Source organism: Nerophis ophidion, linkage group LG06, assembly GCF_033978795.1.
Source record: "Nerophis ophidion isolate RoL-2023_Sa linkage group LG06, RoL_Noph_v1.0, whole genome shotgun sequence".
Lineage (NCBI taxonomy): Eukaryota > Metazoa > Chordata > Actinopteri > Syngnathiformes > Syngnathidae > Nerophis > Nerophis ophidion.
In genome coordinates this window covers 67954288-67980335 of record NC_084616.1, presented here as the reverse complement: position 1 = coordinate 67980335, position 26048 = coordinate 67954288, and the positions used below count along the sequence as shown (strand labels likewise).

At 39.2% G+C, this 26048-nt stretch overlaps 1 protein-coding gene across 3 annotated transcripts in view; it reads left to right on the top strand.

The window, feature by feature from the left end:
• kcnh7 (potassium channel, voltage gated eag related subfamily H, member 7) overlaps window positions 1-26048 on the top strand; it is a 104093-nt gene that overhangs the window by 36982 nt on the left and 41063 nt on the right. For all 3 annotated transcript variants that reach the window (XM_061904687.1, XM_061904686.1, XM_061904685.1), the window contains exons 3-6: window positions 3466-3621; window positions 11911-12387; window positions 21261-21475; window positions 24086-24511. In XM_061904687.1, the coding sequence (XP_061760671.1) occupies window positions 3466-3621; window positions 11911-12387; window positions 21261-21475; window positions 24086-24511 (1274 nt within the window). The remainder of the gene's footprint in view (window positions 1-3465; window positions 3622-11910; window positions 12388-21260; window positions 21476-24085; window positions 24512-26048) is intronic.

The following is a 26048-nucleotide window of genomic DNA, read 5'->3' as shown; positions in this document are numbered from 1 at the left end:
ATGTCTGTTTTTGATACAATGCCGTCTGAGGGGTCGAAAGTCACGGTCAATCAATGTTGGTTTCCGGCCATGCCGCTTACGTGGAGTGATTTCTCCAGATTCTCTGAACCTTTTGATGATATTATGGACCGTAGATGTTGAAATCCCTAAATTTTTTTGCAATTGCACTTTGTGAAACGTTGTTCTTAAACTGTTTGACTATTTGCTCACACAGTTGTGGACAAAGGAGTGTACCTGGCTCCATCCTTTCTTGTGAATGACTGAGCATTTTGTGGGACGCTGTTTTTATACCCAATCATGGCACCCACCTGTTCCCAATTAGCCTGCACACCTGTGGAATGTTCCAAATAAGTGTTTGATGAGCATTCCTCAACTTAATCGGTAGTAATTGCCACCTTTCCCAACTTCTTTGTCACGTGTTGCTGGCATAACATTCTAAAGTTAATGATTATTTGCAAAACAAAAAATTATCAGTTTGAACATCAAATATGTTGTCTTTGTAGCATATTCAACTGAATATGGGTTAAAAAGGATTTGCAAATCATTGTATTCCGTTTATATTTACATCTAACACAATTTCCCAACTCATATGGAAATGGGGTTTGTAGAAACCATTACCTATACGGCAGTTTGAAAATTGCATGCATTAAAAATGACAGATTCTGTGTTAAAGTGTTTTAAGATATTTTCAATGACTTTGACAGGCTTACATGGTTTCTGCTTATTAGATGTTTGAAACAACCAGCTGATGCATTAGATCATCTCATGGACAACTGAATTATTCTTTATTATTCTCTGCCATCATGATTAACATTTATACAACTGGTGTCTTCAATTGATCATGTATGCGATCACGCTGTCTTCACAGCCCACAGGTGCAAAACTGAATGTTTCCTCATTCAAGCTCGAGGCTTTTGGACACGATCTTTGTTTTTCCTGTGACTACTGTATAGAGATCTTGACAATTGTTCCTGTAATCGGTTGGGACCACTAATGATCAGATTTTTACTTTGAAATTCTTGAGATGTCTACATCTCATTCACATTTACCCGTTTTTTCTTTTCGAGGATGGTGCCGCTGTAGTGGCTGCTGTTGGTGGGAGCTCTGTGCTCTTGTGTCATCCTTTTGTGTGGATGGTGCCACTACAGCGGCACCATCCTTGAAAAGAAAAAAAGGGTAAATGTAAATGAGATGTAGACATCTCAAGAATCGGACACCTCGGTCTCCTTGGACGTATCCTCGCTCATCCATGCGGACTGGACACTGGCCGAGAGTTGGTTGGCGGCCGAGTGTGGAGTTGGCTTTCTTAGTTGCTTTGTTGGGTCTGCTCCTGTCTCTGGCCATGCACCCTCCACCCCGGGAGACGGTGGCGTGGAACACCGCAACGCCACCACCGTGTATATGTTTCTTTACTTTTTATTCATAGCTGTATGTAGAAGTGGCTGGTTGCATCAGCTCGGCTCTATTTTTTAATGTCTTTAATGTGCTTTGATGTTTTCCTCTTACACACATGTAAGAGGGATGTGTGCTATGGCTATGAGTTGTTTTTTCCCTTGGCCCCAGTCCGGACCCCCTCTCCAGGGGACCAGGCTTAGACCGATTTTTTAAAACATTTTTATCGCTTTTAACTAAGCTAACAAAACAAGCCTTTTATGCGGCTGTATTTTTAATAAAAAGGAAGAATACATTGTGGGTTCATGATACTCAATAACTGATTCAGCAATGTACTAACCCTTTCCAAGAAATAATACCACTCAATTTACTGAACATATATATATATATATATATATATATATATATTAGGGGTGTAACGGTACACAAAAATTTTGGTTCAGTTCCTTTACATCAGTTTAGAGGTCACGGTTTGGTTCATTTTCGGTACAGTAAGAAAACAACAAAATATAAATGTTTTGCTTATTTATTTACCAAATTTGTAAACAATGGCTTTATCCTTTTAACATTGGGAACACTATGATAATTCTGCCCACGTTAATCAACATTAAACTGCCTCAACGTGTTGCTCAGATTAAATGAAATGACAAAACCGTTCTTCTACATATAAAAAGTGCAACATTATACAGTTTCAAGTCAACTCATCATGCTTAATTTATTTAATTATTTGGGAAGCCTGTTGTTGATTTTTATTATGTAAATGTTATATTTGTATCCACATGTGATAGCAGGACCCTGCCATTCAAAACTAGGCTGCTACATTACTAATGATTAATGTAACTATATTTGAACATATAGTACAATAGCAATAGGAGAGACTATTCATCCCTGAACACCATGGCGTTCATGTAGGCTTTATGATGCACTTACATTATTATATACACTATCAGAGACAGAAACTCTCATTTAACATAATGTCCTTTTTTGCTGTTTCAACACACCTCAATCAACACTGTCCGTAACACACACACACACACACACACACACACACACACGCACACACACGCACACACACACACCGCAAAATGAGCTAACGTTACACTAAAAGCTAACTAGCCTTCACCTCAAACCAGGACTGCGAGTGAGCTGAGCTGCAGTTTGTTTCTACAAGGTCAACGGGCTCATAGTGATGTTGGTAGTAGTTGACTTGGAAGTGTTTAGTATAATTTGGGGAGAGTCCGCTGCTCACCTGCTAAACACTTATCTGCTCGACGCAAGCGCCGACTACATGCGCTCAGAATACGCACTGCTGATTAGCTGTTACCGCTACGGTTGTAACCGATCAGATGGTTGTGTGGGTGGGACAATGCTGGGTGCTGTGCAGGAGACAGAGGCAGAACGGAGCTTATTAAGACTTTACCTCATATGTTCGTGTGGAAACTTGTTCGGTAGTCCTCCAAACCGAACCCCACGTACCGAAACGTTTCAATACGAATACACGTACCGTTGCACCCCTAATATATATATATATATATATATATATATATATATATATATATACATGTCAGAAGCAGTATGTCTTTTTGTACATAAGCCACAATTTTGGACTGAGATAAGTGTGATGTAAAACAAAGTCAATCTGCCATTGCCAAGATTGTGGGAGCTGGAAAACGTGGTAACCTTAGTGTCCTCAATGCAATGCTGGCACAAGACGTACAATAGCCGTAGTAGTAGTAGTAATTTTAGTAGTAGTAGATTTGTCATCTTAAAAAGACCCTCGGGAAATATCATCCCATATGCATCAACACAGCTTAAAAGTGACGTTGACACAAAAGCAAGAGTGTTAAATATAATTTGAAATTAGAGGCTTGAATTGCTTATCTGGGCCCAGAGGTTAACAAACTCTGGGACATCCAACTGAGGTAAAGAAATGCCATTCATGAATTAATGACTAAGTCTGTTTTATAAAAGATTTGCAATTCTCTCGTAAATATTATATTATTTTCCAAAACTGTCCACTGTACCCTTTTGTTTATTGGTGTGTAAAAATGATGTCCTTTTTTTTTTGCTCAGGATCCAAGTTCCTCTGTATAACACACATCATCCCAATGAAGAACGAGGAAGGCGTGGTCATGATGTTCATCCTCAACTTTGACTACATTCTGGAGAATGGCAGTCGTGACTCGCTGGAGAAGATAGACCATGCCTCTCCTACCAAAGCAGACCAACGTAAGGCAGAAAATATGCTGAGACTAAAAGTAACAAGAAGCATGAAATGTTGATAAAACTGCTGATGTATTAGTTTGCATCACAATTTGTCCAATATCGTGTAGGCTCAAAATCATCTCAAAAAACAGTATGACAAGGTCATGTTCCTGGTAGACCTGGGCCGATACCAGATTTTATTATACAATATCTTATTGCCGATAAAGGATTTTGCAATTTTTTTTTTTAGAGCAATTAACCACTGATGTAATGATAATACATAATAATAATGCATGTATATCCTTTCATATGAATAAAGCGGTATTTCCCTTATATTCATTATGAAACTTTTAAAGGCCTACTGAAACCCACTACTACCGACCACGCAGTCTGATAGTTTATATATCAATGATGAAATATTAACATTGCAACACATGCCAATACGGCCTTTTTAGTTCACTAAATTACAATTTTAAATTTCCCGCAGAGTTTCTTGTCAAAAACGTCGAGGAATGATGACGCGTGCGCGTGTCGTCCCAGGTTGCAGGGCACATATTAGCGTAGCACCATTTGCGGCTAAAAGTCGTCTCTTTTCATCACGCAATTAAATAGTATTCTGGACATCTGTGTTGCTGAATCTTTTGCAATTTGTTCAATTAATAATGGCGAAGTCAAAGTAGAAAGATGGAGGTGGGAAGCTTTAGCCTTTAGCCACACAAGCACGGTGTTTCCTTTTTTAAAATTTCCGGAGGTGAAGCTTTACTATGGATCAGAGCGGTCAAGCGAACATGGTTCCCGACCACTTGTCAACTGGCAAGTTTCGGTGAGAAAATTGTGGTAAAAAGTCACCTCTTACCGGAGCTCAGCTGAGCTTGCGCCGTCCATGCAGCTGCCGCCGACTCCCCTCAGACACTGGCGTCAAGACACCCGTGGACACACCCCTCCGACTATCAGGCACTATTTAATCTCACTAAAACACTAGCAAAACAATAGAAAGATAAGGGATTTTCCAGAATTATCCTAGTAAATGTGTCTGAAAACATCTGAATCCGTCCCAATGCAATCGCCTTTTTTTTTTTTAACTTTATCTATTTATTATTTTTTTCTAGTCCTTCGCTATCAATATCATCATCCACAAATCTTTCATCCTCGCTCAAATTAATGGGGAAATTGTCGTTTTCTCGATCCGAATAGCTCTTGCCGCTGGAGGCTCCCATTATAAACACTGTGAGGACGTGAGGAGCCCTCACCCTTGTGACGTCATCGTCTGCGACTTCCGGTACAGACAAGGCTTTTTTATCAGCACCAAAAGTTGCGACTTCTTTCGTCGATGTTCTCTACTAAATCCTTTCAGCAAAAATATGGCAATATCGCGAAATGATCAAGTATGACACATAAAATGGACCTGCTATCTCCGTTTAAATAAGAACATCTCATTTCAGTGGGCCTTTATATCTCCAAGTTATCTAAAACAAACAACATTTTGCACTTGAATGAAAATCAAACCCAAAAGCAATAAAACATGATAAGGAGTGAGTGGGGGCCCTCAGATATACTCAAGCAAAACAATAAACAAAATGGTTAAATAAAGTATTGACAACAAAGCTGCACTTCAATATTGAACATGTTGCCAGAGGTATAGTTGAACATTACTTAACTGACAATCAAGCTAGGACCTTTTTAAACTCAAGTGCAGAGTAACAATATAAACTCTACGCTATTAGCATATGTATTAACAGGTCAGATGCAAAACAAAATTACGTTTGTTAGATTCCAAGAAAGGAGTAACAGCAAGACATTACAACATGACGAATGTCTGTTAAACGTTTACAGCACTTTTAGAAATGCCAGCTTTTCAACAGTGTTAAATGGCAGCGTGTTTTTGGTGATGTATTTAACCACACTTTCCATGAACTCACACTTTTTTGCACTGTTTTGTTTGCCCTCACTTTGTACACCGAATGCCTCAGTGAACGTGGACTGTTGGGTGGTTTTGTTTAAAGTGGGCGTGCAGGTTTGTTGTATTCGAGCACATTCGGAAAACTACCTCCTCTGTGTTGATAGGCTCATCTTGTTCCAAAGATTTAAACTGAACTATTCCCACACTGTTGCTGTGGCATTTGTTCTTGTGATCATTTTTTCCATTTTAGCTGATACATGTGTTGGTCACGGGCTAAGTTTTTGCAATGTGTGTGAAGTAAAGTGAATTATATTTACACAGCACTTTTCTCTAATGACTCAAATTGCTTTTACATAGTGAAACCCAATATCTAAGTTACTTTAAACCAGTGTGGGTGGCACTGGAGTAGGTGGGTAAAGTGTCTTCTTGCCCAAGGACACAACGGCAGTGACTAGGATGGCGGAAGCCAATTTGTCGACGCTGGAAAACTCACAACTTAGTTTTAATTTATTGTTGGTTAATTGACTTATCGAGTAACGGCCCAGGCCTGGTTCCCGTGTAGTGTTTGGAAATTTAACAGAAAGAAAAACATTATTGACCCAAATACAAGACCAATTTTCCCTCATAAAAAGACAGGTTATCTTATTTTCAGTATGTAAAGGTTTCATCTGGCAGCACTCCCTAATTTCCCAGTTTCCGTCTATTTCTATGCTGGAGGGGTTATGAAACATAATCCCTCAGCATGTTTTAGGTCTACCTTTGGGTCTCCTCCAGGTTTGGCAAGCCTGGAACATGTTACCAAGAGGCAAGGATATTAGAGGCATTAGAAGTACAGGTAGATGCCTGAGCCACTAGCTCCTTTCGATGTGAAAAAGCAGCTATTCTGACAAAGCTCCTCATCCTATCTCTTCGGGTGAGTCAAACACTTAGTGGAAATTTTTTTTTATTTTGGCCGGTTGCATTCGTAATCTTGTTCTTTTGGTCGCTACTGAAAGCTTGTTTCAATGGAAAGGGTAGGAACGCAAAAAGAAACTCAAGAGTCTAATAACATCTGAATCCTTCCCAATGCAATCGCCTTTTTTTTTTTAAACTTTATTTTTTTTATTTTTTTTTTTCTAGTCCTTCGCTATAAATATCATCATCCACGAATCTTTCATCCTCGCTCATATTAATGGAGAAATTGTCGTTTTCTCGGTCCGAATAGCTCTTGCTGCTGGAGGCTCCCATTAAAAACAATGCTAGGACGTGAGGAGCCCTCACCCTTGTGACATCATCGTCTGCGAAAGGCAAGGCTTTTTTATCAGCGCCAAAAGTTCCAAACTTTATCGTCGATGTTCTCTACTAAATCCTTTCAGCAAAAATATGGCAATATCGCGAAATGATCAAGTATGACACATAGAATGGACCTGCTATCCCCGTTTAAATAGGAAAATCTAATTTCAGTAGGCCTTTAAGTGTAGTATCCGTGAGAGTGTTAGTGCAAGTGAGAGAGGGCAGTTGAGTGTGGAGAAAAACAAATGTTTTTTTGCTTTGGCTTGATTATGCCCGACAGTCGCCAGTTTTGCAATAAAGCAATCATTACGCAAACACCTCCTTGTCATCATTATCATTCATTTTGCCCTTAAAAAAATCCAAGTGGCTTTTTTAATTACGGACAACTTTTGGGTTCTGTGGTTCTGATCATGTGATTTCACTATATTGAAACAATATGGATTTTTGATATCGATATTGATCGTCACATAGCAATGCATCGAAGAATCGGCACCCCTCCCACTGCAGACACTGAGATACCTAAACTATATCTAAGGCAGGACCTCACTGCATGTTTTGTGTCAACGTGTGGATTGCACTGAGTAGTGTTGTCCTATCAGTTTACAAGCATCATTGAATTTTGTGCAGCCAGAGTGGGATCACTTCCCACTCACTGAATCAAAAAATATTGATCACATTTACAGTGTAACAGTGTGGGCGCCACTGGGGCCAAAGTGGGTTAAATGGTTTTCCCAAAGATACCACAGAGTGAAAGTTTGAACTGGGTTACTTACCTACTAAACTTTCGAACCACGATATGTGTCAATTTAATTTGGATTCTATACTGTCTGTTTATGGAACATACAACATTTACTTGTATGGATGTCCGTGTTAAGTTTTTCTGTTGGTCTATATCATGGGTGTCAAACTCTGGCCCGCGGGCCAAATCTGGCCCGCCGTATAATTTAATTTGGCCCTTGAGGCAATATCAATTTAGCATTAGAGCTGGCCCGCTGGTGTTATACAGCGTCGGCGCCGCAGTAACACCGCATTAACCGCTAATACTCATACTTGCCAACCCTCCTAATTTTCCGGATAGACTCCCGAAGTTCAGTGCCCCACCTGAATTTCTACCGATTTCCACCTGGACAACTATATTGGGGGTGTGGATTTAAGGCACTGCCTTTAGCGTTCTCTACAACCTGTCGTCACGTCCGCTTTCCCTCCATACTATCAGCGTGTCACATAATATTTGTGGATTTGGCACACACACACACACACACACACGCACAAGTGAATGCAAGGCATACTTGGTCAACAGCCATACAGGTCACTCTGAGGGTGGCCGTATAAACAACTTTAGCACTGTTACAAATATGCGCCACACTGTGAACCCACACCAAACAAGAATGACAAACACATTTCGGGTGAACATCCGCACCGTAACACAACAGAACAAATACCCAGAAACCCTTGCAGCACTAACTCTTCCGGGAAACTTCCAGCAAACTGACCAATAATTAACGTTTTATTCATGCATTTTCTCTTGCTACTTCAAGGCTTGAATTTTATGGTTCATTCATTATTGTTATTTTATTTTCAAATGTATTATTAGCCTGTGGAAAAAATTTGATATTTACCTCAGAAGATTACAAATAGAAAAAAAAGACATAGAATTTTTATAAAAATTTTATTAAATATGCCATTGATATTCTTTTAATTATTATTATTATTATTATTTGAAACTGGATTTTGCAAGTCACTTAAGTTATATAAGCCTTGCTTGTTCAATATTTAATGCAAAACTTGTTGGTGTCCCTATTAAAAGGTTAATTTGTTCAACTTTGGCCCGCGGCTTTGTTCCGTTTAAAATTTTGGCCCACTCTGTTTTTGAGTTTGACACCCCTGGTCTATATGTATGCATCTATAAGTATTGTGTTTAAAAATACAGCATTGCTTTCTTAGGGAGATCAAGCAGTCAGAAGCTCCCTGCTGGCCCTCAAAGAGTCAATCTATTTTCAGTTTTACCTCCTACTCTATAAAAAGTGTAACTCTAAGCAAGATGAAATATCTGAAATCTAGATTACTTTTGACTCAAAAAGTTACTTTTTGTTACCGGGAACTTTCTGTTACACTTTGCTTTTCTTAAATCGGGGGTGTCCCCACTCTGGCCTTTTGCAGCATGTTTTTTTTTTAATTTTTTATTGCCCATCATTTATTTTCAAAAACTATAGGCATGTCCCACATAAGAACATTTTAACAGAAGATTAAGGCCACACCCATCCATTTTCTACCGCTTATTCCCTTTTGGGGTCGCGGGAGGCGCTGGTGCCTATCTCAGCTACAATAGGGCGCAAGGCAGAGTACACCCTGGACAAGTCGCCACCTCATCACAGGGCCAACACAGATAGACTGACAACATTCACACTCACATTCACACACTAGGGCCAATTTTAGTGTTGCCAATCAACCTATCCCCAGGTGCATGTCTTTGGAAGTGGGAGGAAGCTGGAGTACACGCATTCACGTGGAGGACATGCAAACTCCAAACAGAAATTGAACCCAGGACTACTCAGGACCTTCTTATTGTGAGGCAGATGCACTAACCCCTCTCACACCGTGAAATATTATCAGATAAGGAGCTATCACACATAATACAAATACACCGAGCTGAGATGCAGACTTGTTCTTAGTTTATGTAAAGGGGACCAACTTTTCTTATCTATTGGTACCTGTTTTTGTGCATTTCGGATCTGCATAAGTTAAAAAACATTGTAATCCAACCATGGAGCCGTTTGGCATTTACCCAATTCGTGATGGTTTTCCAATTTGTGATGGTTCTCCAATTGGTGACGTTAGCCGATATCTCCATATATGGTAGAGAATTATCCTAAGAGTGTTGTGTTAGTCCGCCATGGTTGTCTGACGTTGTAGTCAATGTATTCCTTTTTTTTTTCTGTCTTGTTGAGCGGCAGAGTGGCTCGTACATGCACATGCATTCTCTGCTGTTTCCATTTGTAATACAAACTAATGTATTGTTCTAAGTTATATCTGTCAGGAGTCTCGATACAGGAGCGCTAAAAACTACAAAGCTGACGGGGAGAAGACGGAGTCGAAGTAGAGGCAGGTAATTAGGCTGCCCACAAAACGACGCATCCCGACGAGACGGTCAGAAAGCAGTTTAAAGATAGTCTGTAAAACTTTATGTCTGTGACATTTTGACCAAAGAACCACCACACCGGCTTCCACCCACTTCCAAAGACATGCACCTGGGGCGTGGCGCAGTGGGAGAGTGGCCGTGCGCAACCCGAGGGTCCCTGGTTCAAATCCCACCTAGTACCAACCTCGTCACGTCCGTTGTGTCCTGAGCAAGACACTTCACCCTTACTCCTGATGGGTGCTGGTTGGTGCCTTGCATGGCAGCTCCCTCCATCAGTGTGTGAATGTGTGTGTGAATGGGTAAATGTGGAAGTAGTGTCAAAGCGCTTTGAGTACCTTGAAGGTAGAAAAGCGCTAAACAAGTACAACCCATTTACATGTTATGTACACCACAAGGAAGTGTTTTCAATGTAGAAAAAGACCCCTTTAAATCTTTAGCATTTCTTTTACTATGTTAGATTGATTTTTGGAGTCCAGGTTAGTTTTAGCATTTTTACATATTTTTGCGTTTACTTAATATTTTAATCTAAAACTGTCTGCTTTGCATGTGTGGCGGCACACTTTTTATATATGGGCCACTTTTGGTTAGCAGAACTTGCGCTGCGGGATGAACCGAACGCATGGTTAAGGCACCCGATATATATACATTATATATATATATATATATATATATATATATATATATATATATATACATATATATATATATATATATATATATATATATATATATATATATATATATATATATATATATATATGTGTGTGTGTGTGTGTGTGTGTGTGTGTGTATATATATATGTGTATATTTATATATATATATTTATATGTGTGTGTGTGTATATGTGTATATATATAATTTTATATATATATATGTATATATATATGTATATATACATATGTATGTATATATACATATGTATGTATATATATACATATGTATATATATATATGTATGTATATATACATATGTATGTATATATGTATGTATATATATACATATGTATATATATATGTATGTATATATGTATGTATATATAAATATATATGTATATATATATGTATATATGTGTATATATATGTATGTATATATATATATATATATATATATATATATACTGATCATGAATGTATTTATATTCACATTCTAACTTATAAGGATATTAAAATAACCTTATAAGTTAGAATGTGAATATTAATACTCACATAAAAATATTTTATGTATGTATATGTATACATTTGTAAAATATCTTTATTATAGTTAAAATGTAAATATAAATACAATATATATCATTTCAAAAATTAATGTACTAACTTTGTATACAACAGCTAATGTGTACCTGTTTTTACTGCCTCAGGAACGATCGATAAAACATTGATAATCCAGAATGATAAGGCCTGTGTTGATCTTTCAAAGACATGATGTGTGTCTTTGAAGAAATTGGCCAGTTAATACCACTGTTGGCTCACCTTTTCCCCTTTTTACCTGCAACAAAACTGCTGTTCATGCTTTGATTAATTGATGACAATAGGAAGGTGGTGTCATGTTTTTTCTCATTTTTATTTTTACTTTGAAAGCAGCTGCCTTCCTGCACTGAAAAAGCTCAAAATGAAACTTCATCCGTTTTCTACCGCACCTGTTCAAGAAATAACAATGTTATTAAAAATAATTAGACTTATCATACTCTAAAAATGTTGGTCTTACTTAAAAAATGCACGCATGTAGTTGTATTCTGTGTTAAAAAATATGATATGGCTCTTACGGAAATACATTTTAAAATATTTGGCTTTCATGGCTCCGCCAAAATGGTTCACGACCCCTGGCATAGACCATTAAAAATTATCTTATGGAACAACGAAGATACACAAGGATTAACAAGAGGGGAAAAATGGCTGACAGTGTCAACTGCAGTAATGTCGAAGTTAGTAGGATAGAGACAAAGGTCATTTCAGGCTAAATAGTCAAGTTTAATTTGCCATGATGCTCTCTGCTTCTCCTACAGAAAAAGGGAGATTCTTCCATTTTCGTTTCCCGGTTTTTACGCTTTTGGGGATTGGCAAGCAATCCCTGCCCCAAGAAGACCCCAATGCAGTGATGGTGGATTCCCCACGTCACAGCAATAGCTCAGCTGCAACACGTGACTACCAACTCCCAAACACTCGCAAGAGATGCAGTCTCTCGTACGCCAATGACACTCGCTCCCTTATTGCTCAAAGTCAACTTTCTACACCTCTGTCCGGCCCTTTGGATCACTCATCACCAAAAGTTCCTTGGGACAAATTATCTTCAGATCAGGCTGTCCAGACCCACAAGAAGAACCAGGAGGACATGGCTGTTGCTGATTCATCCATCCCAGGCAACACTCAAACTGCATCCAGAGAGAAAGTCTGTCGGATTCGTAGAGCCTCTTCCCTACATAACATGGACAGGTTTAGATTCAACTCCAAGACCACCTTCAGGGATCGGCATGCCAGTGAAGGTAAGATACTCATGTTCTTGTGTACCTCTGCAAGTAAAGGAATTTGTCTTTAGTACAACCATGACTTCTCATTTATGTCATTCCAAACAACATGGATTCTAGAAGTTATGACTGGGAAAAACAAAACTGTTGAAAGAGTGTGCTTAACTTAAACCAGGGATATTCAACCAGTGACCCGCCGGCCAAACCCTGCCTGGAAATGACACCAGACTATCCTGCAAGTTCAGATCTTGTAAGAGACAAACATTGTCGCAGAAGATTCCTAAAAATACTACAGTGCTGTTATTTAGTGGATATTTGACGAGCTTTTTTGCAGTAGGTCCTTAAAAACAGCAGATTTTCAGGAAAATACAAAATAATAATAATCGTAAAGAGAGAATTTCGGCCTCTGGTCCTTTCCTCTCTGGAAATGTGGCTACCAAATAGAGTGATACAAAATAGAACCACCTGCCGGCTTAAAGTGTGCCAACAACAGCAGCGTTAGCTAGGATTTTCTCCCTGCTATCAATGCGCCACTAAAATAGTCTGTTGGCGTTGGCACTTATAATAACAATATCACGCAATTTGGTGAATTTTCAGATCATGACATGAAAACATTTTTGGCGATTTTTAGATGTTTTCAGATAGCATATAATGTGCGCAACAGGGGATACTCAATCTGTTGACTCAGTTGTTAGCTATTAATTTACGATTTCCAATGCATACAAAATGATGTATTTTCAGTGTGACTGATCTGATAACGGGCTTCACAGTGGAAGAGGGGTTAGTGCGTCTGCCTCACAATACGAAGGTCCTGAGTAGTCCTGGGTTCAATCCCGGGCTTGGGACCTTTCTGTGTGGAGTTTGCACGTCTTCCCCGTGAACGCGTGGGTCCCCCCCGGGTACTCCGGCTTCCTCCCACTTCCAAACACATGCACCTGGGGATAGGTTGATTGGCAACACTATATTGGCCCTAGTGTGTGAATGTGATTGTGAATGTTGTCTGTCTATCTGTGTTGGCCCTGTGATGAGGTGGCGACTTGTCCAAGGTGTACTTTGCCTTCCGCCCCATTGTAGCTGAGATAGGCAGCAGCGCCTCCCGCGATTCCAAAAGGGAATAAGGGGTAGAAAAATGGATGGATGATCTGATAACATGGTCAGAGTGCAGAACTGTTACTACCGCGTTGTCGCACTCCGAAAATGGATGGAGTGGAATATTTAAAATGGCTGACTGAATTTGTGGCATTTTGTGATGTTTACACCGTGTTTTCACATACTTTGCGAATTGTAAATACAATTCTATATGGTTTAGTGCAGTGGTCCCCAACCACCGGGCCGTAGAATAATTTTTTATAAAAAAAAAAGAAAAAAACTTTTTTTTTTTTTTTATTAAATCAACATAAAAAACACAATATACACTTACAATTAGTGCACCAACCACAAAAACCTCCCTTTTTCATGACAAAGAAGAAAAAAAAAGAAAAAAAAAAAAAAAAAAAAAAAATATATATATATATATATATATATATATATATATATACATATATATATATATATATATATATATATATATGGTAAAGGCTCACCCAAAAGTGTTTGCGTGAGTTCCCCATTTTATCTAATGTTGGAGCATTTGTAGTCCAAATGACACAATGCCCGATGTACGACAGAAGACCGCAAATGTGGTTTGTTTTAACCAGCAGAAGTCCCTCACAAAAACTTTCAACATCATTCGAAGTAAGAAAGTGGCTTATTTTTATATTTTATGATTCATGAAAATGCACCTTCCACTCGGAAGAAGTCCTTTGTGTGTGCAAAACACTTTAAAGAGTCCTTTTTCGGAAAGCTGCGCCAGTATAAAGATAGATTTTCCAATAGACTACTTTTGATGGAGGGCTCAGTAACTATTATTTATGGCAATGGGGGAGACAATGAAATGGTGAGTCATAACAACAGTAGGTTAGAAATGTGTAAAAGATACTTTAACCACGTTAACTAAATTAGTTGTGTAGCTATCTTAGCCTTATAATATAAGACAACTGCGTCACCCTCCTGCTGCAAAATAATGATTTTTTCAAAAAGTAGTTTGAATTTATATCAGTGCCTTTTGTGTTTGGCAATATACGAGTAAGTTATATAGTCCGTTATATCGTTCGCAATGTCGCATGTAGCACAGAGGAAGCAGCAGAGCAGCAGGATTATTCACAATAACAAAGCGCTTTTATTGTCAAAATACACATTGATACATCCAGAATCTAGCATTAGAAAGTTACAGACTTGTTAGAAATTTAACCTTAGTCAGCGTATAGCTCCAGACCTGTACGTCAGTGTGGCTTCATTTCTCGCTTTTGTCCACCTCCTTCCTTGTTGCCAACAACAAAAAACGGTGAGCCGCTGGTCTCGCTATCTCATCTGAGATGTTGTGCTGTGGTCAAAGGCACTCAAAACAGATTGCTTGTGGTGGTCACCGATGTTCATAGTGCACATCAAAACAGAGCTAATAAAACAACTAGAAACTCTGCCTCTCAAACGGAACCGTTTTAAAAGGGTGAAAAAAATGGCTTTTTAATAGGTCTGTAAAACAAAATCAATGCACCATTCCATGTTATTTGGACCAGAATAAAGTGTTTTAAAGGTGGAAAAAAATCATACTGTGACCCCTTCAAAAGCAGGGTCGGAGTTCTGTAGAAATAAGCAGTTTTTTCAAAAAGAGCTACTCCATTCAGAGCATGCGTACACATGTGCATCAACAGTAAAGTTTTCCTCGAAACAATTTAAAATCTAAATTAACTCCATTTGAACATTTACAAACTTAATTGGTTCCTCTATTTTTTTTTTTTAAACATTTTGTTTATTTTTCAGTCTCATGCAAATGACATTAGCTGTCCAACATATACTATAAATCAAATGCTGTTTTTAAATTAATGCGCAGCTCCCATTTGTATTGTTGATATTGTGCTTACAACATCGACAGCTAGATTTTTTTTGTGGACATGTTCCATAAATATTGATGTTAAAGATTTCTTTTTTTGTGAAGATATGTTAAGAATTAAGTTCATGAATCCAGACAGATGTCTATTACAATCCCCAAAGAGGACACTTTAAGTTGATGATTACTTCTATGTCTAGAAATCTTTATTTATAATTGAATCACTTGTTTATTTTTCAACAAGTTTTTAGTTATTTTTATATCTTTTTTCCAAATAGTTCAAGAAAAACCACTACAAATGAGCAATAGTTTGCACTGTTATACAATTTAATAAATCAGAAACTGATGACATAGTGCGGTATTTTACTTCCTTATAATTTTTTTCAACCAAAAATGCTTTACTCTGATTAGGTGGTACTTGAATCAAAAAAATGTTCACAGGGGGTACATCGCTGAAAAAAGGTTGAGAATCATTGACATAACATACAGCATGACATAAACTAGGTCGAAACACAGGCTGGGGAAAAAGATGTGTATATATATGTATATATATATATATATATATATATATATATATATATATATATATATATGTATGTATATATATATGTATATATGTATGTATGTCAATGTGTGTATGTATATGTATATATGTATGTATGTCAATGTATATATGTATGTATATATATGTATGTATGTATATATATATGTATGTATGTTTGTGTATATATATATATATATATATATATATATATATATATATATATATATATATATATATATATATATCTCCATTTTCTACCGCTCATTCCCTTTGGGGTGGCGAGGGGCTCTGGTTGCAACAAGATTTTGTTACAACCCTTTTATTATTTTTTCCCTCCTTTAAGTTTTTAAATTATCTAATTAAAAATCAATATTTCAGGCTTGTCGTTGAGGGTTTTTTTCTGTATCTAAAAGCAATGTCATAACTCCAGGGTCTGACACAAGTCTACTACAAAATAATGACGTGTTTATTGGGAGAGATTCTATTTTGAGAAGGTTTTTTTTTCTTCTCACTTGTCTTACACTTTTTCCAATCTTACAGACAATGGCCGCAACATCAAAGGTAATAAACGGGAGCTTGTGTGTGTTACATTTTCAAGGCGGCTGTTGATTGCAGGAATGAACAATGAAAGCATGCTACTGCATGAGTGTTTTTAGAGGTTTATGCTGAATGGGAATGCTTTGCTTGATTGACTCGAGCCTCTTAATGCCTGGACCTCTCAACTTCAGATATTTGAGGGGGGGGGGATAACTGTTTCCTCTTCTTTTTGCTCTTTAGGATGAAATTACACTGGGCGGGGAGTGTTGTCTTTGTAAGATTTATTTTACAAAGATATGAATGGTCCATTTTAATGGTAGCTTTATTTTGACAGACTAAATATAAAAATCCAAGAAAAATACCAACAAATGTATGAAATAATTTGTTTGATTGAGGCAAATTAATACAGTAATACCTTACTAACTCTATTGGTTCTTTTTGTTGTACCATTTAACAGGCCTTTTAAAAGAAATTGTAACTTTTTGAAAAGTAATATTGTTTGAAAATCAATGCAATATTCATACCTTTTCACCACCATAGGTAAGATCGAAGAACCTCAAAGACAAGATTGTAGACCTGCACAAGACTGAAATTGACGAAAAGTTTGAAAATCAACACTTGAATAAGTCACACAAAACAACAGGGAGATTGTGATTTGGTCACATGACAGCAAAATTTTGGTGTTTGTCTGCGGAGAAAAATTTGATATAATGTAAATCCAACAGCATCACTACTGTCAAACATGGAGGTGAAAACGTTCTGTTTTGTAATGTTTCTGTCACCAAAATCCCATATAACATGTTTAAACCCTTTTGATCAACGACAAGAGACATTTTACCGATTTCACGTTACGTGTTGAGATCAAATACTTTTTTTCCTCAATCAAATACTCATATTTTTATACTATTTATATTATGCTAACTTTGTTTCTCTTTCAGTTAAAACAAAGCTACCATAAAAACACAGACTGTTTCCAAGGTAATATGGACTGGAAAGTAGTGGGATATTTGGAAGAACATGGAAGCCAATATAAATTCCACACCAACCTCATCCAAGCTAGTTTTTCTGGATCTTGTTTTGTGCCCCAGGTCGAATCATGCTGGATCAATCTGTAGAAGATGAGTAACATGGATTCAGTGGGAATTTGCCCATCTTTTGATTGATTACATACCTAACTATGTCCGTTTTTTTTTGCCTCAGTTTATATAGTCTGAGAGCTCTTTTTTTTAGAGTACACAAGAATAAAAAGTACATAACAAAACATTTGCATTCCAGTAAATTACATATTGTAGTCCTCACAGGGTAATCAGGGATTACAGTGCTGACCTAAAATATTTTAAATCAGCAGAACTCTCTCCCTTAGAGCGTCCTTGAACGTTTCAATCCATTGGATTTGTGAAAGTGTTCCTACAAATCCCAATTTTTTAAATCACTTTAGGTTAAGCCTGGGCAAATAATAAGTCAATTAATCAATTGATAAATTAAAATGCACTCAATAGTTTTGCCGGCTAGACTAGTCAATATCTGACCAATCTAGACTAGACTAGAGCTGACCTATCTTAGTCTATGAGCACCAATTGATGAAGCCTATTTGGCTGCGAGGCGAAACGTCTTTTAAGACAAACCAAACAGTGCAGTTGCGACCGTTTAGAATGCCCCGAGATAAAAAAGACCTGGATGAATGAGAACATTCATAGACATACTCTCCATAATGTTACTGTTCTCTTTTTCTCTTTCCTGCTTTGTAGTGTCGCGCTCCTGGATTGCTGGCGGTATGGCTTAAGTTCCCTTTCCTTTAAGATGATGTGAACTTACAGTGTCATGTACCTGGTGTTGTGTTTGCGATATTTCAACTTCAGCTGTCCCTCCACTTAAAAAAATAAATCGATGGCAGTAGGAGTAGCATCAGAAGTATGGTGGACTGTACTGCGGCTTCACATCTTAGACTGTGTAGAATACAGTAGTACCTTGGTTTTTGTTAGCAACCCTTTCCAGAAGGTCTGGGAAGACCATATTGTTCGAAAACCGGAGCATTTTCTCCCATAACAAATAATTTTATTCCAATTATTCTGTGCCAGCCATCAATGCATGTTCTATACTGCTTATCCTCATTAGGGTCGTGGCTAAGATGGAGCCTACCCCAGCTGACTTTGGGCAAGAGGCAGGGTCCACCAGAGATTAATCATACTCTGTTCAGGAAAACCCAAAAATATCAACACATACAATAGACAATAATTACAGTTTTACGTGCAGAAAATGCAGAATACAAATACATGATGAAGGAAAATAGTAAACATTTATCATCACTTTTACCTTTATGAAAGACTTTTGGTGGAGAAGATGGCGATAAGCACAGAATGGGGGAGCCACACAGACTTGGTGACCTGGGTAGTACCGTTGTAATATTATCATCTTTGCAGTAATGAGGAAGCAAAGTGTAAGGTAGCAATTAGGGCTGGGCGATATGGCCTTTTATAATTATATCTCGATATTTTTAGGCCATGTCACGATACACGATATATATCTCGATATTTTGCCTTAGCCCTGAATTAACACTTGATGCATATAATCACAGCAGTATGATGATTCTATGTGTCTACATTAAAACATTCTTGTTCATACAGGATTAATATATGCTCATTTTAAACTTTCATGCAGAAAGGGAAATCAAAACTAAGTCAATTTCCCAAAAGTGTATTTATTAAACAATTAAGCTGTGGCACAAACATTTATGTAATTTACAAAAGAGAATGTGCAAGATTGTCGGAGACATTTTAAAACAAGCTAATAGTGCACTTTTGTGAATGATGTCACCAAGATGACTTATCAAAAAAATTAAATTAAAGTGTACTTTTTGTACAGAACACCACTACAATAGTTAAAAACAAACAAAGTGCACTTTTGTGCATGATGTCACACAAGATATTTCAATAAGTGTCACATAAAAATGAGCTGCATATCAATCAATCAATCAATGTTCATTTATATAGCCCTAAATCACTAGTGTCTCAAAGGGCTGCACAAACCAATACGAAATAGTATATGTCTTACGCTATGTGGTAGGTTCCTGCTTTGGCATTTTGTTGTGGCACCGAACGGAGATGTTGACATGCACAGTTTCAAGCTGTCTTCATTCTTTAGCGCAGGGGTCGGCAACCTTTACCACTCGAAGAGCCATTTTGACCCGTTTCGCTAAATAAAGAAATCAATGGGAGCCACAAAACTCTTTTGAAATTTAAAATGAAATAACTCTGCATACGGAGTTTTTTTTTAACTTTGTGCTATGTATAAACCAGGGGTCTCAGACACGCGGCCCGCACCTTAAAATGAAAATTTAATGATGGTGCGGCCTGCAAGTTTTTTATGAATGCCGCTTGACAGCATCACACTTGTCAACCATCCCGATTATTCCGAGAGACTACCGTATTTCAGATCAACCATTCTCGCGAATGTTTGCAGAATTTCCGTCGATTAACAATAATAAGGGCAACCTATGAAGGTGCTACCTTTGACGCCCTCTACAACACGTCCAATCAGCCCAGTCACATGTCATACGAGGCTTCTGCTGACACACGCAAACGATTGCAAGACATACTTGTTCAACAGCCATACAGGTTACACTGAGGGTTGTGATTTAAACAACGTTAACACTCTTACTAATATGCGCCAGACTGTGAACCCACACCAAACAAGAATGACAAACACATTTAGGGAGAACATCGGCACTGTAACACAACGTAAACACAAAAGAAAAAATACCCAGAATCCCATGCATCCCACTCTTCCTGACTACATTAGCACCAAATCCCCCCCTCCGTGCGTCAATTGAGGTGGGTGGCAATTTAGCAGCTGAGCCACATCAGAGTAATCAAAGAGCCGCATGCCGACCCCTGCTTTAGCGGGTGACTTTCCAAATGATGCTACATTAGCAGTGGTGCTACTTGTTGTGGCAACGCTTTTGCCACATCAATTTTCAACATATTCCCGCTTGAAGCCAAACGATGTATCCCGTGCTGTTTTCTTGGGAATTAATTATTCCTCCATTTGTTACCAGATTCACACCTTCTCTCTCCCGTATTAGCACTCGTACCACACCATTAGCATCACAGCTAACGTTACTATGTCGCTACATGTCTGCTCCGTGGGAGCGTGTGACGTTGCTAACGTGACGTATGTAAGAAGGTGCGCTTGTTAAAGTCTCAGTGAGAAGGAGAGACAAGAAAGAGTAGGAAACGCATGCAGTGTAATGCCCGCAGCTAAAAGCAACTTGGTGAGTACGTACACTTTAATATCACGATATAGTCATTTTGTATATCGCAAAGAGACAAACCCGCGATATATCGAGTATATCGATATATCGCCCAGCCCTAGTAGCAATGTCATTTAGAGGTGGCAACTGGCAGCCAATCATCTTTTCTGCTCCCCTTTACTACTCTCCGAAGATGCTTTGACTGTTCATTAAACCAAAATTACTTGGGATCAAGATGATTTTATCTTCTTGTCAATTTGACAGAATATGTAGGTGTTCCAACTTAGTAAACTTATATTTTAACATACTGTTATTATTGAAACTAACCTATATATTTTTGCAACCTTCAAAATATTTTGTATTTGCTAGAGTAACATACTATAGTAGTAGTATGTGCAGGCCATTTATGTTTGGAGTTTGCATGTTCTCGTGCGTGAGTGGATTTTTTTTCTATGTCTTCCAAAGTATTTTCAGCATAATCAATAGGCGACGCCACAAATGTCATTTAGTGTTAAGGTGTCCTACTTTTTGACTGCTGATGCTTCAGTTACTGTGCAGTGCTCATGTTTCAGCATGTCGTCTGTTACTCCATTCTTCTCAGGGGATCTAATATCAACTCATTATTTCTTTTCCAGGGCCTCTCAGAAGGATCAAATCAAGTCTGCTCGGGTCTACCTCCGACTCCAACCTCAACAAGTATAGTGCAATCAACAAGATTCCACTCATCACACTTAACTTCTCGGAAGCCAACAATGAGAAGAAGTACTCCTCCCCCTCGTCTTCTGAGAAAACCATTATTGCAGCTAAGGTCAAAGAGCGCACGCATAATGTCACGGATAAAGTCACGCAGGTAAGGTTATGCGAGTGTATGGCAGAACCATCCTTATCGCCAACGAAGTGGCACTTGATTTTCATGACGTTCGAATATAGGTGGCACAGCATGATGACGCATTATTGCAGATATTACGTCCAGACTTTAAACTACGAGTTTAAATGATGTAAGTAAAATCAGACTTATGTTCAATAATAATTGCTAGGGATTTCCTGATTAGTATTTTTGGTGTCAGATCTGATCCAATTATAAGCAATACATTCTCAATGTTGTCCCCATACTTGCCAACCCTCCCGAATTTTCCGGGAGACTCCCGAAATTCAGCACCTCTCCTGAAAACCTCCTGGGACAAATATTATCCCCAAAATCTCCCGGTTTTCAGCCGCAGATGGAAGCCACGCCCCCTCCAGCTCCATGGGGACCTGAGTGAGGACAGCCTTTTTTCACGTCCACTTTCCCACGATATAAGCAGTGTGCCTTCCCAATCACGTTATTCCATACGAGGCGTCCGGCATACCGCCGATGACCATGGTGCATATGGAGAAGATCTTCCTGGCGTCCGTGTTGGCGCACACATTTAAAGCTGACGCTGGTCAGGCTGCTGAGGGTGAAGTACAGGGCGGCGATGTACGAGCTGCGCACCGGCGGGCCGCCGACCGTGTTGTTGACGTAGGGCAGTGGTCTCCAACCACCGGTCCGTGGATCCATTGGTACCGCACAAAAAAAAAAAAAAAAGTATTTATTTTTTTAATTTTATTAAATCAACATAAAAAACACAGGATACACTTACAATTTGTGCACCAAACCCAACAAACCTCCCTACCCCATTTACACACATTCACACTCATTCACACAAAAGGGTTGTTTCTTTCTGTTATTACTATTTCTGGTTCCTACAATATATATCAATACAGTCTGCAAGGGATATAATCCGTAAGCACACGTATTTTTTTATTAACCTCCGTCGGACAAAATTTAATTCGTTGACCGGTCCGCAGTTACAAAAAGGTTGGGGACCACTGACGTAGGGCATCTCCAGGCGTTTGCCCAGCTCATGGAGCCATCCATGGGGAAGAGTCGGGAGGACAGCAGGGTGACAAGAACTAAATCATCCAGACTAGAGATAAATTGTATTATTATGTTTATCTTACCTGAAAATAAATGATAAATGGGTTGTACTTGTATAGCGCTTTTCTACCTTCAAGGTACTCAAAGCGCTTTGACACTACTTCCACATTTACCCATTCACACACACATTCACACACTGATGGAGGGAGCTGCCATGCACGGCGCCAACCAGCACCCATCAGGAGCAAGGGTGAAGTGTCTTGCTCAGGACACAACGGACGTGGCGAGGTTGGTTGTAGGTGGGATTTGAACCAGTGACCCTCGGGTTGCGCACGGCCACTGCGCCACGCCGTCCCTCAAACACGCCGTCAAAATAAATATATTAATTAATTAAAAAAATAAATAAATAAATACATTTTTACTATACAAGGTATTTTGCTAAAAACAAAATTAATTGTATTTCTATTTGTATTTTTTCTGAGTCCTTATTGCATCCAGCCATAGAATTATACATTAAAATAAACATATATGAAGTAATTAATTTTGAATGATCATAATTCATTTAAAATGACCACATTTAATTATCAAAATAATTGCTTGTTTATCAACAACTTTAGCATTTTATTCGTTACATTTTGAAGCTCTCAGAAGCCAAGTTATGTTATATTCCTTAAGATTTATTTATGCAAGTTTGAAGTATCAATTATCTAAACACAGTTTTGTTTGCCCCCGCCCCACCCCTGACCACACCCCCCACCTCCCGAAATCGGAGGTCTCAAGGTTGGCAAGTATGGTTGTACCCAGTGTCAAAGTATTTGGAACAGAAAATGTTTTTCAGCAAATAACTAAAGTAAACAACAACAAGACATGTTTACAAAGTTTGCTTTATTAAATGTAATGTACAAGTATTGTTTTAAATCAGTTGAAATATTCAATTTGTGGTATTAAATACTTATATTCAATACTAACAAATGCAAAACTACTGTTGGCTCCCTTTTAAATTATGTGGGTCTTTGCCCTCCTGCAGCAATGGATTTGTTCCCTGTGTTTGTAAACAACAAAAATAAAGAAAAAAAAGATTTTGTAATATTTAGAAAAAGAAAAAATATCAAATTAATCACTATCACTAACAATATTTAACAAAGGATAAGAGTGTGCAAAAGATCAGTCAGTATGAATAAAATGGGTAAATTATTGATGAAAAAATAACTGAGGCGAAAGTTAAGAGTCAAGCAGGAAGACTGAGTGTCCTAAACCCAGACAAAACTGAAAAAACTTGGAATATGTAAGAAATGACAAAAGATGGAGCCGTTTCTTGCAGTCCAGAAAGTCTGTAAGGCAGTACAATACAGTGTCTTCCTGCCAGAGCCATTCTGCGTAAATGCACGACTAATTGCCAATTAGCCTTTGTGAAGTGAAGCACTGAGGCAAGTCTGGGAGTCTGAACTTGGGGAGCACAAAAAGTACACAAGTGGGAGAACGAATACAAGATCAACGTCCAAAGGGAAACAAAAAAAAGTGACAGGCCTAAGCCCATGAGTCGTAATTGTTTGTCAACAGGTTCTTTCGCTGGGTGCTGATGTGCTGCCTGAGTACAAGCTTCAAACACAAAGGATGGACAAGTTTACCATCCTTCACTACAGCCCCTTCAAAGCTGTGTGGGACTGGCTCATCCTACTGCTGGTCATTTACACCGCCATCTTTACACCCTACTCCGCCGCCTTCCTTCTCAACGACCTGGAGGAGCAGATAAGGCAGGAATGCGGTTACTCCTGCTCGCCGCTTAATGTTGTGGACTTGATCGTGGACATCATGTTCATCGTAGACATCCTCATAAACTTCAGGACCACATACGTCAACATCAACGAGGAGGTGGTTAGCCACCCGGGCAAAATAGCCATCCACTACTTTAAAGGCTGGTTCCTCATAGACATGGTGGCTGCCATCCCCTTTGACCTGCTCATCTTTGGATCCGGATCAGATGAGGTGAGACACTCAAGACTTGTATAGAATATTGCACATTGTGCTGAAATATCAATACAGTGCTACTTAGGTTTTCGTGTGCCCCCTTTTTTTTTACGATTCGGTTCACGCCAAAAATTTTAGCAATGTTTCTTCCCGCTTTTCGTACACTGTTTCGGTTGTTGTACGGCCAAACATTGCGCATTACAGTCAGATCTGTTTGCCCCTGTATCATTCTGTGGAACGGCAAGCCCAAACAATGAATCCCCTGTGTTTGTGACTTTGTCTCTGTAGTTTTTTTGTTGAGCGCAATTACAAAATATTTCACCATAAAGCCTTCCACATTTACCCATTCACACACTGATGGAGGGAGCTGCCATGTAAGGCGCTAACCAGCACCCATCAGGAGCAAGGGTAAAGTGTCTTGCTCAGGACACAACAAACTAGACTAAGTTGGTACTAGGTGGGGATTGAACCAGGGACCCTCGGGTTGCGCACGGCCACTCTTCAACTGCGCCACGAAATAAAAATAGGCATTGTTTGAAAATATTTAATTTGTCATCTATATCTAACAGCACCTTCATTGGTTTCACAACCCAAAGGAGTCAGGTGGGTGGTGGCAGCCGAAAACAGGGACCTAGTGCGTCCGATCCCTGGCTGCAGAAGCTAGTTTGAGACAAATGGAATGCCACATCTCTGGTAGGAAAACAACCTGGGCTCGTGCCAGCGTTGAGAGGTGACAGGCTGGGATAGCATTACTTCTTGCCCACTGACTCAGTGCCTGTGCATCCATCCTTCATCTTCCGCTTATCCGAGGTCGGGTCGCGGGGGCAGCAGCCTAAGCAGGGAAGCCCAGACTTCCCTCTCCCCAGCCACTTCGTCTAGCTCTTCCCGGGGGATCCCGAGGCGTTCTCAGGCCAGCCGTGAGACACAGTCTTCCCAACGTGTCCTGGGTCTTCCCCGTGGCCTCCTACCGGTTGGACGTGCACTAAACACCTCCCTAGGGAGGCGTTCGGGTGGCATCCTGACCAGATCCCCGAGCCACCTCATCTGGCTCCTCTCGATGTGGAGGAGCAGCGGCTTTACTTTGAGTTCCTCCCGGATGGCAGAGCTTCTCACCCTATCTCTAAGGGAGAGCCCCGCCACCCGGCAGAGGAAACTCATTTCGGCCGCTTGTACCCGTGATCTTGTCCTTTCGGTCATGACCCAAAGCTCATGACCATAGGTGAGGATGGGAACGTAGATCGACCGGTAAATTGAGAGCTTCGCCTTCCGGCTCAGCTCTTTCTTCACCACAACGGATCGATACAACGTCCGCATTACTGAAGACGCCACACTGATCCGCCTGTAGATCTCACAATCGACTCTTCCCCCACTCTTGAACAAGACTCCTAGGTACTTGAACTCCTCCACTTGGGGCAGGGTCTCCACCCCAACCCGGAGATGGCACTCCACCCTTTTCGGGGCGAGAACTATGGACTCGGACTTTGAGTTGCTGATTCTCATTCCGGTCGCTTCACACTCGGCTGCAAACCGATCCAGTGAGAGCTGAAGATCCCGA